Source organism: Coenobita brevimanus, chromosome 78 (assembly GCF_032717465.1).
Source record: "Coenobita brevimanus isolate Jiangsu-jjx chromosome 78, ASM3271746v2, whole genome shotgun sequence".
In the NCBI taxonomy this organism is placed as follows: domain Eukaryota; kingdom Metazoa; phylum Arthropoda; class Malacostraca; order Decapoda; family Coenobitidae; genus Coenobita; species Coenobita brevimanus.
This window is the reverse complement of record NC_137031.1, coordinates 33,654,686-33,670,250: the sequence shown is the minus strand read 5'-3', so window position 1 is coordinate 33,670,250 and position 15,565 is coordinate 33,654,686. Positions and strand designations below refer to the sequence as shown.

The window sequence follows — 15,565 nt, the reverse complement described above, 5'->3', positions numbered from 1 at the left end:
CACGTCCGACCGGTCCAGCGTCTGGCACACAACTGCCTGGCGTGCGAAATTCGGCTCCCTTCCCTCCCCTCACCCCTTCCCCTCACCCCTTCCCCCTCCAAACGTCTGCCGTGTGAGGTCGAGCTGGCCCCTACCACATTTCCCAAACCACATTGATTGTTCTTGACGTTTTTCAGATTTTACTTCGTCAGGCAGTTGTAGTAGTTATTTTCCAAGCCTTATTTATTGCTAGAGTTCATTTTTTCCCATAATCATTTGGTACGGGAGCATCTCTTCAAGTGGCTCTGTCCATCTGTCTCTTACTAATGATTTTCGGATGCAAAGCCCATTAACTGAAGGGCCCTGAAGCTCCCACATCATCAGCTTAATATGGGTGGAGGTTTAAGGCGTCCCACATCCCCCACTCCACACTTATTGATGAAAATTATGATGTAGGTTCACATACACAATTTCACATTTTCTTTTTTTGTTCATAGTTACTGTTAGGTGATTTTACGGAACGATTATCACTTCTAAGAGAGAGAGAGAGAGAGAGTTCCAACAATGAAGGATTTAATTTTATCCAAGTTAATCCTTTGACGTATTTTTATCGTTTATTCTTGCTGCCTCCATGCGATTTTACTACGCTTAAAGAAATAACAAAAAAAAAAAAAAAAAAAAAAGGATTAGGAGGGTACCCAACAACTCAGAAAGTCTTTGGGAATTCGCATAAAATCGTCGGTAATAAGGAAGATTAGTGAGAAAATGCGCAGTCGGATTAAAGGGGTTAAAGGTTTGTCTTATCTCCCTAGTTTGAAAAGTCTTATCTTCAGGTGAATGTAATGGTCTGGAAGTAGAAAAAGAAAGTATTGGATTTATGGGATTTTTAGGCATTCAGTACAAGGCCTTTTTTTTTTTTTTTTTTTTTTTTAATCACAGTCTTATTGGTTTTTGAAGTAACTTTTTTCAATATTTTCTTTTATTATTAAAAAGAACTGCAGAATTTTCTGGTGTCATATGCTAAGATACACACAAAATGAAGATATACAGGTAAATTAAGAAAAAAAGAAGTAAAAAATAATGAAAAGATAAATATTGATAAAATAAAATATTAAGGAAATAAAATGTAAAAATAAATACATAATAAATAAATAAATGAAAATAAATGAAATAAATAAATAAATAAATTGTGAATAGAAATACATAATATATAAATAAATGAAAAATAGATTGTGGAAATGAATAAATAAGTAAATAAAGCAGTAACTGTCATCTCGTAACAAACTTTATTTTTGCGAACACAACAAGGGCCAAGGGAAGGACCAGCACTCAGCTCTCCCTCTCCTTCCCGCAAAAATACGAGAGGATAAGGAAAAGTCTCAGCACTCTCCTTGCCCTTGTCTTGAAGAAGAAAAAAAAAAACATCTTAGTTACGACGCGGATAACCCATTTAGTGCGACGTTATTTTCTTTATTTTCTTCTTATTTCCATGCAGTTTTATTTTTAGCTGTGGATTCTGAACTTGTGGGATTTATTGAAAGTGGCGTTTTATTAATCCCCTCGTTAACCCCTTCGTCAGTAGAGGTGTAGCGGATTTTGCTATCTTATCTCTTACATGCTGAAATCATAGGTGTTTCATTGTAGCCAGCGCCAGACGATTTTATTCAGACCCAGGACTCTCTCTCTCTCTCTCTCTCACTAGAAGGCAGAACCATTCCAGTAACTTGTTTATGACGTGCAGAATCTACAGCTCTTGTGTTTCTCCTTACGCCATAGACAAGGGATTTTATTTAACTGTGAGAAATATCCTAGACGTGCAAGAGGTTAAAGCAACATACTCCCGCCTTCCTCTTATCACTACTGAGTCCCCTGTGCAGCGAGAGAGCTATAATATTCAGCAACATGTCTAAATCTCACAGCCTTGGACAAAACCCAACTGAGCCCATAAATAGATAAGTGTTGCTGGGAGTCAGGGCGCAGGCTATATATTTCCTGGTGTACTGTATATTCTCCCTGGCACTTCTTCGTGACTATCAATTTATTTTCTGAAGCGACTACCACTGACTCTCGGCTGATTGAAATCGCCTGGCGTTAGCTGAGGGAGAATACTGGAGTTGTGCTGATCATGAGAAGGTAAAATTATTAATTATGTCAGGTTTGGAGGCTTCCTATTTGCTCGTGTCCTACCCCCCCCCCCCTTCCTCTCTCTCTCTCTCTCTCTCTCTCCTAAACTTAGTATTCAACTTGGTATTTCAACTTAGTATTCAGGACCAAGTTACAGCGAACAGTGACACAAAAGCGAGATAAATGTGTTGGGATGAGAGTAGCAGAGCAACGCAAGGATGTAAAGTGGATGGAGTCTTTTTGATCCGGATTAATGGGGGTGAGTACAAAGGCTTTAGAGGATTGCATGACGCGTTGTACCCAGGTTAACGTGTGACTACGAAACTTTATGGATTAACGTGAATATTAACTCTCCGGCCCCAGTGACTCTCCTAGAATCCCTTGGCATTTGCTGGAATTGCATGCAAGAGAAGACGCAACAGAGACAGGGATAAAAATCAAGAGTAAGAGCAGCATAAATTTAACTTTTAAGGACTTTTTGGTTGCGTAGGTTGAACAAGGGAAGATGTATGTGGAGATTGATGAAGTGTGTGGAGCTAGGAACGAGGAGTAGAAGACAATGTGCTTAGACTGTGTGGAAGACAGTGGATATGACTGTGGTGGTGAGGAAGAAATATGAGTGAATTTTGGGTTATGGTAGGAGGCGTAGAAGACCGTAAATGATGTGGTAGACAGTGGTAAATGATTGTGAATGAGCTAGGTATGGAAAAAGCAGCAGCAGAAGTGAAAAATATATTTGGATGAATAAAACATTTCTGGAGATGAAGAAGGAAAAGAAGGGAAGCTGAGAATTTGAGAGCTGAGACATATCTGGAGATTAAGAAGCAAAAGAAATGAAGTGGGAAATAATACAAATGAAGTGCCTAAAGATGAAAGGGCAGGAGAAATGAAGTGCAAAATAATATGAACGAAATCTCTTTGGAGCTGAAGAACCAAGAGAAATAAAGTGTGAAGTAAAATGAATGACGTGAGTTTGGCGATGGACATGACCAGGGTTGCTCAGCTTTATTAACTTTTCAGTCAGCGTAATGTTCCTCGTCCCATAGGCATTACGACACAAGATTCTGTGTTGATCCTTCGGCCTGTGAGGAGGTAGAGGGAATTTCGAAGGTCTTGAGTGTTGAATAAGTGAACGTAAGGTCTAGTGTGCCTGGCATTGTACTGATCATTTTTTCTTTCAACTCATTTTCCAGTTTCTTGCTTTTTGACACTCCATGTTTTAATGTGAAGTAGGGCTTATGGTGATGGTGATGGCTGTGATGATGATGAAGATGATAAAGGTGATGAAAGTGATGATGATGATGATGGTGATGATGATGATGATGATGATATTAAAAGTAGCAGACTTGGATTAATGCCTGTCAGCTTCACACATGGGTCATTAAGTGAAACAATAAATACCCGCAAAATCCCAACCTTCCCACGGAACAGGACCCTCAACCTCCAGTGTTCCAGGCAGGTCCCCAATTTTACCGCTAGGTGAAGAGAGAAAAAGGAGGAAGCAAAGTAGTTTTCGTCTCGCTACCTTTAAAAGCCTTTCTTCAGGTTAGTTAAATCTCATACTGAAAAACTTAATGAAGATTGTGTATCCCCTCCAGTGTGAAAAATCTCTCCGAAAAGTCGTGCAGAGATGGCAAAAGTAAGCTATAAAAGACGCTGTAGGGCTGAAGGGAATGAAAACAGAGGTGGAATGATCAAAAATAATTCGCGACGTAAAAACTCCTCAGTCCACAGGAGCGCAGTTCCGTATTTCACGTTGGGGCACAGAGGTTAGGCTGGCTTTACCTCGCCGTGTCGCATGTCCGGGTTAAATAAATGTCCACCCTTACTCCTACACGCCCTCCCTCTGCCACTCTATTTGCCCAATGGCTTTTCATTGTTGGTGATTTTTCTCCGTAGAGTTTTCTTGCCTGCTGGTGACTTTTCTCCGTAGAATTTTCTTGCCTGCCCTGTGTTTTTGCGACTTTGTGACTCATTTTCTGTGGTGGTTCTTGCTTCCTTTTCTTTTCTTTCTTCTTTTTCTTTTTTTCGTCTTTAGTTCTTTCTTATCTTAGTGGCTTCATCGCATCTCGTCTTTCATTCCCCGTCTTCCTTTCCGTCCTCTGAAATTTTCCAGTCCCTTTTAGTTCCCTCTTCATCATTCTTTTTCTGTTTCTTTTATCACGTTGCTTTTTTTTTCTGTTCCCTATATTTCCCAGCGTCTCATCCACTCTGTCCACTCTGCTTTCGCCCTTCTAAGTTTTTCTCGTTTGTCTATCATATTCTTGTGCCTTTCCTTACTCACCCTTTTTCTTTTCCATTTGTTTTCCTTCCTCTTTCCTTTCCAAAAATAAATATTGTCTTGTTTCGCCGCACCTCTTTCCGTCACCTCTTCTGATAACCTTTCTTCCATCTTTTCCCTTCCTTTCCCTGTCCTTCCTTTTTCTCGTCTCTTCTTCTCGTCTCCTTTCCTCTGTTCAGGTCTTCTCTTTGCCTCTTCCCTTTTGTCGTCTCCCCACCTCTCTTTTTCCCTCCTCTTATTTTCTCTTTACTAACTTCTCCTCTCCTCTTCTCCATTCTCTTCTCTCCTCTCCTCACCTCTCCTCTCGTCTTTTCTCATATCATCTCATCCCCTCTCATCTCATCTCATCTCTTCTCTTCTCATCTCGTTTCTTCTCTCCTCTTCTCTTCTCTTCTCTTCTCTTCTCTTCCCTTCCCTTCCCTTCCCTTCCCTTCCCTTCCCTTCCCTTCCCTTCCAGTCATGTCCTCTTCTCTCCATTTTTCCTCTTCTCTCTCCTCTTCTTTCCACTCCACTCCTCTCTTCTCGTCTCTTCTCTTCTCCTCTCCTCTCCTGGCGTTGAAGGTGCGTTGCCTTTTAGTGACAGACACCTCCTTCTGTCGATATCAGCAGTTCACCAAGGCGTCAGGGGCATCGCAAAACGCAGGTGCCGCACGCTTCTTCCAGGGAGAGACGTATTCTTGGAACTTTAGGAGCACCCGAAACCTCATCCAACTGGTACAGCATTCTCTTCTCTCTCCTCCCTTTCTCTTTGTTTCCTTTGCTTCCTTGTCTCTTCTCTTCTTTTTCCGTGCAATTTTCTCCTCTCCTCTCCTCTCCTCTCCTCTCCTCTCCTCTCTTCTCCTCTCCTCTCCTTTCCTCTTGTCTTCTCTTCTGCTCCTCTCGTTTGCCCTTGCTTCACCATCCTTATATGCAACTCATGGAATTTGGCTCCATAGTTTTATTTTTATTTATTTATTTATTTATTTTTTTGTAACAAACCTCAAAAGGACCATCAGGTCGTATGCTCTTTTCTTTCCATTGTAATCTTTTGTACTTTTCCCTTCTCTTGTCTTCCTGTTCACTTACTTTTTGCTCTCTTCCCTTCCCTTTTCTTGGATGTGTGTGTGTGTGTGTGTGTGTGTGTGTGTGTGTGTGTGTGTGTGTGTGTGTGTGTGTCGCAGGAGAGGAGAAACTTATGTGACGCCATTGTCTTACAGTAAGCTAACACAGTCTCGCGTTGTTATTGTTGAAGATTTTGGAACTGAGAAACTTAATAGGTTGTGTGTGTGTGTGTGGAGAGAGAGAGAGTAGTGGAACACCATTGTCTTACGGAAACTAACACAGTCTCTCCTTGTTCTGAAGACGATTATTTTGGAGTCGAGGTACTGAATGTTTGTGTGTATCTGTGAGGGTATGTGTATTTGTGTTTGGTGTGGAGAGTTGAGTGAGGCATGTGACTTCCATCGACCCAGCACGTTTGTTGATGATGATGAAGATGTTGAAGCTGGAGAAGAAGAAGAAGAAGATGATGATGATGATGATGATGATGATGATGATGATGATGATGGGTCACACCCGATTTGAGCGCCAAAACTCACTTGACCACCTGGCGGCCATTTGGGCATATGATTACCACCCAACGCGGTAAATAGTTACCCAAGGCAGGCTACAAGGAACCATTTGCCTTTTTACTCAGCGTAGAGTCACCTGGAGGCCGCACTACATCGAGTGAGCGGATGGACACCCCCACGTACCACAGATTATACAAAAGTTCTTGTATTATCAAGGTTAATCTGGTAATATTCTCATGATCGGGACAACTCTAGTTCCTAATTAATTAACGCCAAATAAATTACTTAAGTACTGAGAATCTGAAAGCGTGTTATCTCGTTGGTTAAGGAAGCTCCCTAACTCTTTTTCATAAGCGATTTATTTTGCTTATTACACCTTACTGCCCTCTATTGTGTTATGTAATCCTTTAGACATCGCCACACTTTTTTTTTTTTTTTATGTGACCGACTCTGGGCATAGGCTTCACAGCCTGCTTTCAAGGCCCAGTAGTCCTCCTACATACCATACACCTCTACATGTCACCACTTCGGCGCTAACACCCACCGTCCATACTGAATACATGCTAGAGTTGTCTCATATAGGACTGGTGTATTGGTATTAGCGGGGGTATACGCACTAGAGGATATTAACCAGCCATATCCAAAAATAAATCGATAAGGAAGATGTGCTAGGGAACCTCATTACAGACGAGAATATGAGCCACTGTCAGCGCTAACCCCATCACGACGTGATCTACTCTATAATTTCGTTCCAACAAACGCCAGATGATTTTATTCACCTGAGAGTCAGTCATATGAGCTTAAGTTTGTTAAGGAGGAGAGGAAAACCAAGAAGGAGATGGAGAGATGGGGTGGAGGAGTACATGTGGGAGGACGGGGTGGAGTGGCAGGAGAGATAGATAGATAGATAGATAGATAGATAAGTAGGTAGACAGGTAGGTAGGTAGGTAGATATAGTGGTAACATACATATATACATACATACATACAGACGTAAGAGATAAATACGCTCATAAATAAACTAGCAAATTTTCAGGTCATCCCCCACATATATATAGCCTCAGACCAGAAGTTTTTTTCCGTCTAACTAAATACCAAATACCCATATAATCGTTTTGGCAGATTTCAGTAACCAAAATAAAATAGTAAGCGAACAAATGGCCAAAATAAAATATACATGCCGATATATATGTGTGTATATGTGCATGTATTAATCTATGGATGTATTTATAGATGTATATATGTATATGTATTAATCTGGGTTGGTAATTTAATCCATCAGAGCCGCTCAAGCCCCCGCGATGGCTGTTATGGGTGTTGGGGTTGATCCATTCCGGCACTATGTTAATTGGGAAAGAGGATTTGCCCACACCATGCCACCCAAAAAAAAAAAAAAAAAAAAAAAAAAAAAAGATGCATGAGGTTCAGAATTTACCTTTTTTCGACGCCATGGACTCAGTTTGGTATTTAATCCAGGCCAACACCAGGCGATTTTGCGACGGAGAAATCCTGTTGCAGCCACGAGATTAACATTGATATTAACTCCCTTGTTGCTGTATACCCGTGATTTAGGTATTATATATATGATCCGTAAAAAGCGCCCCACCGAAAACTCACTCGGCGTTATCTTGTGTTGCGGGGACGGCTCACTCTGCTGGTGTGGGCGTGACAGTGAGAAAATTTAATGATGCAGACAGTGAAGGAGGAGCTCTATATGTGGACCACCTTGTATATTTATTCAGCTGAGAGAAAGCGCCAGGCTGGTATATGGTAAAGCTCTCGGCTGAATCAAATCGTCTGGCGTCAGCTGGAACGGAAAACTACATTTGTCCTGAACAGAATACCACAGTTAAGTCTGTCATGAGAGGGGTAACAAGTATATCCGTTTGGTCTGACCCTATGGTGGACGCCCCACGATTTTTTATTCAGAAAACAAGGGATGGTTTTGATCAATTCCTCTCTCTCTCTCTCTCTCTCTCTCTCTCTCTCTCTCTCTCTCTCTCTCTCTCTCTCTCTCTCTCTCTCTCCATATTAACTATATGAGTCAGATTACCGCGTATCACATCAGTCTTATCAAAGTAATTACACACACACACACACACACACACACACATAGTTATCCCAGTGGCAGTATCAGTGAATAATCAAGACAATTATGATGATGATGGTGATGACAGTGAAGGTAATGCAATCTGGGGCAAAATCAATATATGCAACAGGTAAGCAGAAAGGTTAGCAGATAGAGATGATTAGTTGATTACCCGAAGGAGCCTTATACTTGAGAGGGGAGCCTGAATGGAGGCGGAAGGCGAAGCACAGAAGATGAAAGGGAGCGAGTGGAAGGGGACTTGTGTATGAATGATGAGGGGTGGAGTGATTGAACGGAGACTGTATCATGGTTGCAAGGGTCGCCGCTCAGTTGCTCACTCATTGATACATGTTGCAAATACACATAAACATATTCACGCATATACTATACACAGACACACATACGGTACATATATTAACACACACACACACACACACACACACACACACACACACACACACACACACACACACACACACACACACACACACACACACACACACACACACACACAATGACTGCCTACAATTTTACCATGTCCTTTGTATCTTTACTCTCTCTCTCTCTCTCTCTCTCTCTCTCTCTCTCTCTCTCTCTCTCTCTCTCTCTCTCTCTCTCTCTCTCTCAACTCTAGGACACATAATAGTGGTCTGCCACACTGCTTATGTCAATACAGTTTCACTCCTGCTTTAGGTCAAGTGCCTGGGCGAGCGGAGGGAGGGAAGGCACTTGAGAATGTAATATTTATAAGTGGTTGAGAATGTAATATTTATAAGTGGTTGAGAATGTAATATTTATAAGTGGTTGAGAATGTAATATAAGTGGTTGAGAATGTAATTTTTATAAGTGGTTGAGAAAGTAATATTTATAAGTGGTTGAGAATGTAATATAAGTGGTTGAGGATGTAATTTTTATAAGTGGTTGAGAATGTATTATTTATAAGTGGTTGTATCCAGGCATCCCAAATTGAATGATCTTATGTTTCGTTTTTTTCAGCGTTCTTTGGAAGGGGCACGTTTTGCAAGGCCTCTTACATTTGGTTCCGGCTTTTTTTTCCTTTTTTGTAAATTGCAAATGATGCGACAATAGGTGAAACCATAGCTGTGATAAAGTAAAACTCCCGATGGTGAAAATAATTGCAATTACCCCCTGGGGGTAGGGGGGTTTTCAAGAATACTCCCCCAGTATCCCTGCTTGTCGTAAAAGGCGACTAAAAGGGTTGGCGGAGGGTTAGTGCCCCTCCCCGGAAAACAACTAACTAAAAAAACAAACAAGAAGCCTCGGACAAGGACTGACCAAACGTTGACGACCCAGGACCGGACAAAGGACTTGGTAATGTGTACATGGAATGTAAGAGGAGCGAATGATGAGGTGAAAGAGAGAGAGATTGTCCAGGTGCTTGAGGATGCGAAAGTGGATGTATGTGGAATAACTGAAACAAAATGGAGAGGAGAAAGTGTGAGAGAATGGGAGTATGGATGGGGTATATGTGCAGGAGTAGATGAGAATGAGAGGGCAAAGGAAGGAGTGTGTATAGTTGTGAGTAAAAGATGGAAGAAGAGCATAAGACAGTATGGATCAGTTGGGTCAAGGATTGTGTGGGTAAAGTTGAAAGTTGGAATACAAATGTGGGCGATTGTGTGTGTGTGTATGCGCCAACGCAAGATCGTGCTAGAAGAGTGAGAGAAGAGTTCTGGACAAATGTGGAAGTGTGCATGGAAAAGTTTGGAAGGAATGAGAGAGTGTTTTTGATCGGTGATATGAATGGTAAAGTTGGTAATGTGAAGGTGGATGGAATAGTTGGTGAGTGGGGTGTGCCTGCTGAGATAGATGAGAATGGGAGTGCGTTAGTGGACATCTGTGCTGGGAGGGTTGGTAATAGCCAATACCCTCTTCAGGCATAAAATGATCCACAGGTATACATGGCGAGTGATGAGAAGGGTGGGTGGTGAACTGAATGAAAGGAAGGCAATGATTGATTATGTGTGTGTGGATGAAAGGATGCGAAGATGTATATTGGATGCAAGAGTTTATAGAGGTTGGGGAGTGGCCTTTCTGACCACTGCTTGGTGGTGGCCAGAATTAGGATGCAAGTAAGATGGAGGAATAGAAGAAGGGAAAGACGAGAGGAAGGAGTAGTTGCAAGGAGAGTGGAAAGGTTACAAGAGGATGAGAAAAAGGCAGAGTATAAGAGAGAAGTGGAGGAACGATTGGGCAAATATGAATTGGAGCAGATGGGAGACGTGGAAGGTGTGTGTAAGATATTTACAGAAGAAATATGTGCAGCATGTGATGTGGTGTGTGGAAGGAAGAGAAGACGGAGGGGGTGCAAGGAACAGCGTGGTGGACTGAAGAGGTGAAACAGGCTGTGGCACAAAAGAAGAAAGCATACAATGAATGGATGAGAAATAGGGGCGTGGAAGAAGTTGAGAGGCAGAAGAGAGAGTTATATGTGGAAAGGAAGAGAGGTGAAAAGATTAGTAAGAGAGAGTAAGAAGAGAGTGGATGAGGAATTTGGAAGGAATTTGAGTGTAAAGTGGAGGGACTGTAAGAAAATGTTCTGGAGAGAAGTGAAAAGAGTAAGACAGGGTGGAAGTGAAGTTAGCAGGGGAGTGAAAGATAAACATGGTAGATTACTAGTGGAGAAGGGAGAAAAAGTGAGCAGATGGAGAGAACACTTTAAGGAATTGTTGAACGTAGAGGATGGAAGTAATGCGAGTATAAGTGGCTGGGGAATGGCTGGGAGAAGGAGGGAGGTGAGAAGACAGGTAGAAATCAGTAGGATAGAGGTTGTGGAAGCAATGAAGAAAGTTAAATCGGGGAAAGCCCCAGGAATTGATGGAGTGTGTGGTGAGATGCTGAAGCATGGGGGAGAGATAGTAGTAGAATGGATGTGGAAGATGTGCAGATTGGCCTGGGAGGAAGGTAGAGTCCCGGAGGATTGGAAGTCGGGTATAATTATTCCCTTGTACAAAGGAAAAGGGGAAAAAGAAGTGTGTGGTAATCATAGGGGCATTTGTCTTCTTAGTATAATAGGAAAAGTGTATGGTAGGATACTTATAGACAGAGTTAGAGAAAGAACAGAGAAATTAGTTGGAGAAGAACAGGGAGGCTTTAGGAAGGGAAGAGGTTGTGTAGATCAGATATTCATTCTTAGATCTTTAGTGGAAAAGTTTCTAGAGAAGGGAAAGAAGTTGTATGCGGCTTTCATGGATTTGGAGAAAGCATATGACAGGGTGGATAGACAAGGATTGTGGAAAGTGTTAAGAATATATGGAGTAGATGGGAAGTTGTTGAATGCTGTGAAGAGTATGTATGATGGTGCTAAGGCTGCAGTGCGTGTGGATGGTGAACTAAGTGAATTTTTCTCTTTGAAAGTTGGGTTGAAACAGGGATGTGTCATGTCTCCATGGTTGTTCAATCTGTACATGGATGGGGTAATAAAAGAGGTACAAGGTAGGGTAGTGGATGTTGGAGTGGCCCTGGTGAGAGAGGATAGTGTTTGGAAACTCCCTGTACTGTTGTTTGCAGATGATACTGTGTTGTTGAGTGAAGATGAAGGGGAGCTGCAAGGCTTGGTGGATGAGTTTGAGAGAGTGTGTAAGAAACGGAACCTAAAGGTGAATGTAGGGAAGAGTAAAGTGATGGTCTTTGAGAGAGGTGAAGTCAGTGAATGTATAGCGAGGTTGGATGGTGAGGAATTGGAAAATGTGAGTACGTTTAAGTATTTGGGTAGTGTGATGAGTAAGGATGGAGGTTTGGAGGGTGAAGTGCTTGAAAGGGTACAGCAGGGAAGAAAGGTTGCTGGTTCCTTGAAAGCAGTGATAAGAAACAGGGAAGTGAGCATGGAAGTAAAAAGTTACTACATGACAGTATTGTGATACCAACTCTAACGTACGGAAGTGAAGCTTGGACGTTGTTGGAAGGACACAAGTCAAGAGTGAGAGCAGTGGAAATGAGTTATTTAAGAGGAGCTTGTGGAGTCACGTGGAGAGACAGGCTGACGAATGAGGATATAAAGGAGCGTTGTGGTGTTGATGTGGATGTGATAGGAAGCATTGTGAGGAACACACTGAGGTGGTTTGGCCATGTGGAGAGGATGGAGGGTGAAAGACTGACGAAGAGAGTGTATGTGAGTGAGGTGGAGGGTGGAAGAGGGAGGGGGAGACCGAGGATGAGATGGAGGGATGGGGTGGAGAGGTATATGAGAGAGGGGGGTGTGAGTTGGGAGCAGGGTAGTGAAATGGCGGGGGACAGGGCGACTTGGAGGCGATTTGTTTGTGGCCACCCCAAACGGGATTGAGGCGTCTGGCAATAGATAGATAGATAGATTGTATTTTCAATAGTGATTCCGATTAATAATAGGTGAAAAAGTAGCAGTGATGCAAAAATAAATAAATAAATGAATAAATAAATGTGGTGCCGATGATAGCTGTAAATAATAGTAAGTGCCAAACAATTGTAATGGGGAGAAAAACAAAAATACTGGTAATGGTAACAGCATCTCCGAGAAAAATGATGAAAATTAAATCAATAGTGAAGAACGGATTAAAAAAAATGGCATTGCTGATAGTAACTGCACAGAATAATAGGTGAAATACAGTAGAAGTAATCAAATAAAAAGAATAGTGCTAATAATAATTGTGACTCTGAAAAATAATAGGTTAAACCAATAATAGTGATAAGATAAATAAAAAGAAAGGTGGAAATGGTGATACTAACTGCGATAGTAGGTGATAAACAGTCGTAGAAAAGAGAGAAACAAAACACGCGGTAATACTAATGGTAACTCGGAAAATCAGTAAATGCAAAACAGTAGCAGTAGAGACAAACAGAAAACGTGGTAATGCTGATAATAACTGAGGGGGAAAAAAAAAAAAAGAGAGAGAAAACAGTAAGCTCATTGGCGAAACCGAAATTCTCTGACTGTATTGAAAACTAAAGGCGACCCATTTCCAGTGATTTTCTCTTTTATTTACTTTGTCTCTAAACCATTTGCACGTATCGCAGAAAGTAACGCCATCACGCAAAATGGAAATTGTTGTTATTCCCCGATTTTAATGCATCGGAACTATGTGTGTGCGGGCGACTGGGTAGAAATTGCTTTGAAATATAGAATGCTGATGGTTATTTTCATGTTTTGGTGTGTTTGTGTGTGTGTGGGTGGATGGGTGAGTGGGTAGGTTTGTGTGTGTGTTTGTGTGTGTGTGTGTGTGTGTGTGTGTGTGTGTGTGTGTGTGTGTGTGTATCATGGAAGCAGACTGAATGCAGCGGGGAGGTGGGTGGAGGGGTGTGGCACGAAGTGGGTGGTGGTGGGAAGGGATAACAATAAACACTTTGAAATTCCGAAATATTTGGAATTCTGTTTTGACTTCATTTTGCCGGGAAATCCTTCATGGCGGGTCTTGTCGTTTTAATCAACTTTTGACGGAATTACAGTGCTTCATCCGTAATGCTGACCGACGCATTTCTCTGATTTTCGTTCAGCTCATTAAAAAAAAGAAAGAAAATAGAAAAAAGGAAATGCTCTCTCTCTGTCTCTGTCTCTGTCTGTCTGTCTGTCTCTCTCTCTCTCTCTCTCTCTCTCTCTCTCTCTCTCTCTCTCTCTCTCTCTCTCTCTCACACACACACACACACACACACACACACACACACACACACACACACACACACACACACACACGATGATGCCATGCGATTTTATTTTTCATTTTTGTTATCAGCTTAAAAGAAACTCGGTTATTGAGCAAGATGGAAACAGTCACAATATACGCCAAGTTACACGTACCTGTGACCACTTCATCTCGATGACTTCTTTATTTAACGTCGTTCTTGATGCTTCCAGACGGTTTTCTTCAGCTGAGGAGGGATGCGTCTTGCTGAGGGGGTTGGATTCAGTCTCCTTTAACCCTTCCAGTACCAAGGAATATATATTTTTTTTTATCCTTGCCACCGCTTTAGGATTTTACTCAGCTTGGAAGAAACTCATTGAATCTTGTATTTTATTTCTCATTTTTATTTTATCTTCTATTTTTGCTCCTGCCAGACGATTGTATTCATCTCATAGTGAAGAGGTTAGAAAGGCTCCCGTAACCCCTTCACTACGAAACCTCTCTCGTCATTAAGGTGAGCAAAGGTGTCTGGCACTAGCAAGAATGAAGAATTAGATAAGATAGTATTGAGAAGATGTAAGACGTGCCAAGATGTGTAAGACGTGCCAAGATAAAGCAGAAGCGGAGATGAATGCTAAATAGGCTACAAGAGAGTCATTAAAGCGTACATTTATTTTATTTATTTATTTATTTATTTACTTATTTATTTTCTAAGTGCTAATCTTCCCCCAAGAATATGACTCGTAGGCCACCTCCCCAGTTCGATCCCGGCATCCGAAACTCAAGTGAAGAAAATGGATATCTTGTGAGACCCTTCCACCTGTTCCGATACTGGGTGTAGAAAAGTCTGTGTGTACTAGGGGAAGGGAGATGTGGTAGGGTGAGGTGTGGTAGTGTGTAGTGTGTTGTAGTACTTGGTAGTTTGAGTGTGGTAGTGAGGTGTGGTAGTGTGGAGTGTTTGGTAAAGTGTGTGGGATGTAGTAGTGTCAGGTGTGTAATTGTGTGAGATGCTGATGAAGTGTGGTAGTGTGATGTGTAGGCTAAGGTGTGGTAGTGTGTGGAGTTTGTGGGAAGCGTGATGAAGCGGGATGTGTGGCTGAAAAGTGTGGCAGTGTGTGGTGTTACGGCGTGTAGTGTGGTAGCAATGATGTTTTTTAGGTGTGGCATTGTGTGGTGTTACAGTGTGAAGCGGTTGTGAAATGTGGCAGTGTGAAAATATACTGTATGACATTTTGAGGTGCGGTAGTGTGCGGTTTCCTCTTCCTGTTTGTGGATGTTAGCCATGTATAATAGTGGGATTGTTATTATTATGTTGATGATGATGATGATGGCGACGAAGGTGCATATGCTGGTAGTCAATTATTATTTTTGTTAAATTTATAGTAAATGGTAATATGTAAGAAGTGTTGCAAGGAAGAGTAACCGGAGAAGAAGGCAAAGAAAATTTTAGGAAAGAGCGGAAAGACCAGATTAGGTTAAGGATAGGTAAAACACAGAAATAGAGAGAAGACACTAAGTTAGGAAAAAAAGAAAGAAAGAAAGTTGGAGGAATAAGTGTGAAAAAGATAAACAGTAGGGGCCCAGAGACAGAGAGAGAGAGAAGAGAGGAGAGAGAGAGAGAGAGAGAGAGCGAGAGAGAGAGAGAGCGAGAGAGAGACTGAAGAAATATAGCTGATAGGGCACAGTAGATCTGGGAAGAGAAACAGGTCTGATAGCAAAGGCCTGGATAAGAAGATAAGATAAATGGGACAAAAAACAATTAATCACCTTGCATCTGTATATCAATTTTCGAGGCACGGTCGTAAATCTTCTGCTTTTCACTCACGGTCGAGATCCCAAATGAGCTCCTTCTCCTCCTCCTCTTTTTTTTTTTTTTTCCATAAAATTTCCATGCTAGGTTCTCTGTAGCATCATGTTCTTACTTACTTTTT

At 41.7% G+C, this 15,565-nt stretch overlaps 1 protein-coding gene across 1 annotated transcript in view; it reads right to left on the bottom strand.

Moving 5' to 3' along the window:
- LOC145408792 (neurotrimin-like) overlaps positions 1-13,825 on the bottom strand; it is a 204,988-nt gene extending 191,163 nt beyond the window's left edge. Inside the window, exon 1 of the mRNA XM_080279440.1 lies at positions 13,811-13,825. Within this exon, the coding sequence (XP_080135566.1) occupies positions 13,811-13,825 (15 nt within the window). The remainder of the gene's footprint in view (positions 1-13,810) is intronic.
- Between the last annotated feature and the right edge of the window lie 1,740 nt (positions 13,826-15,565).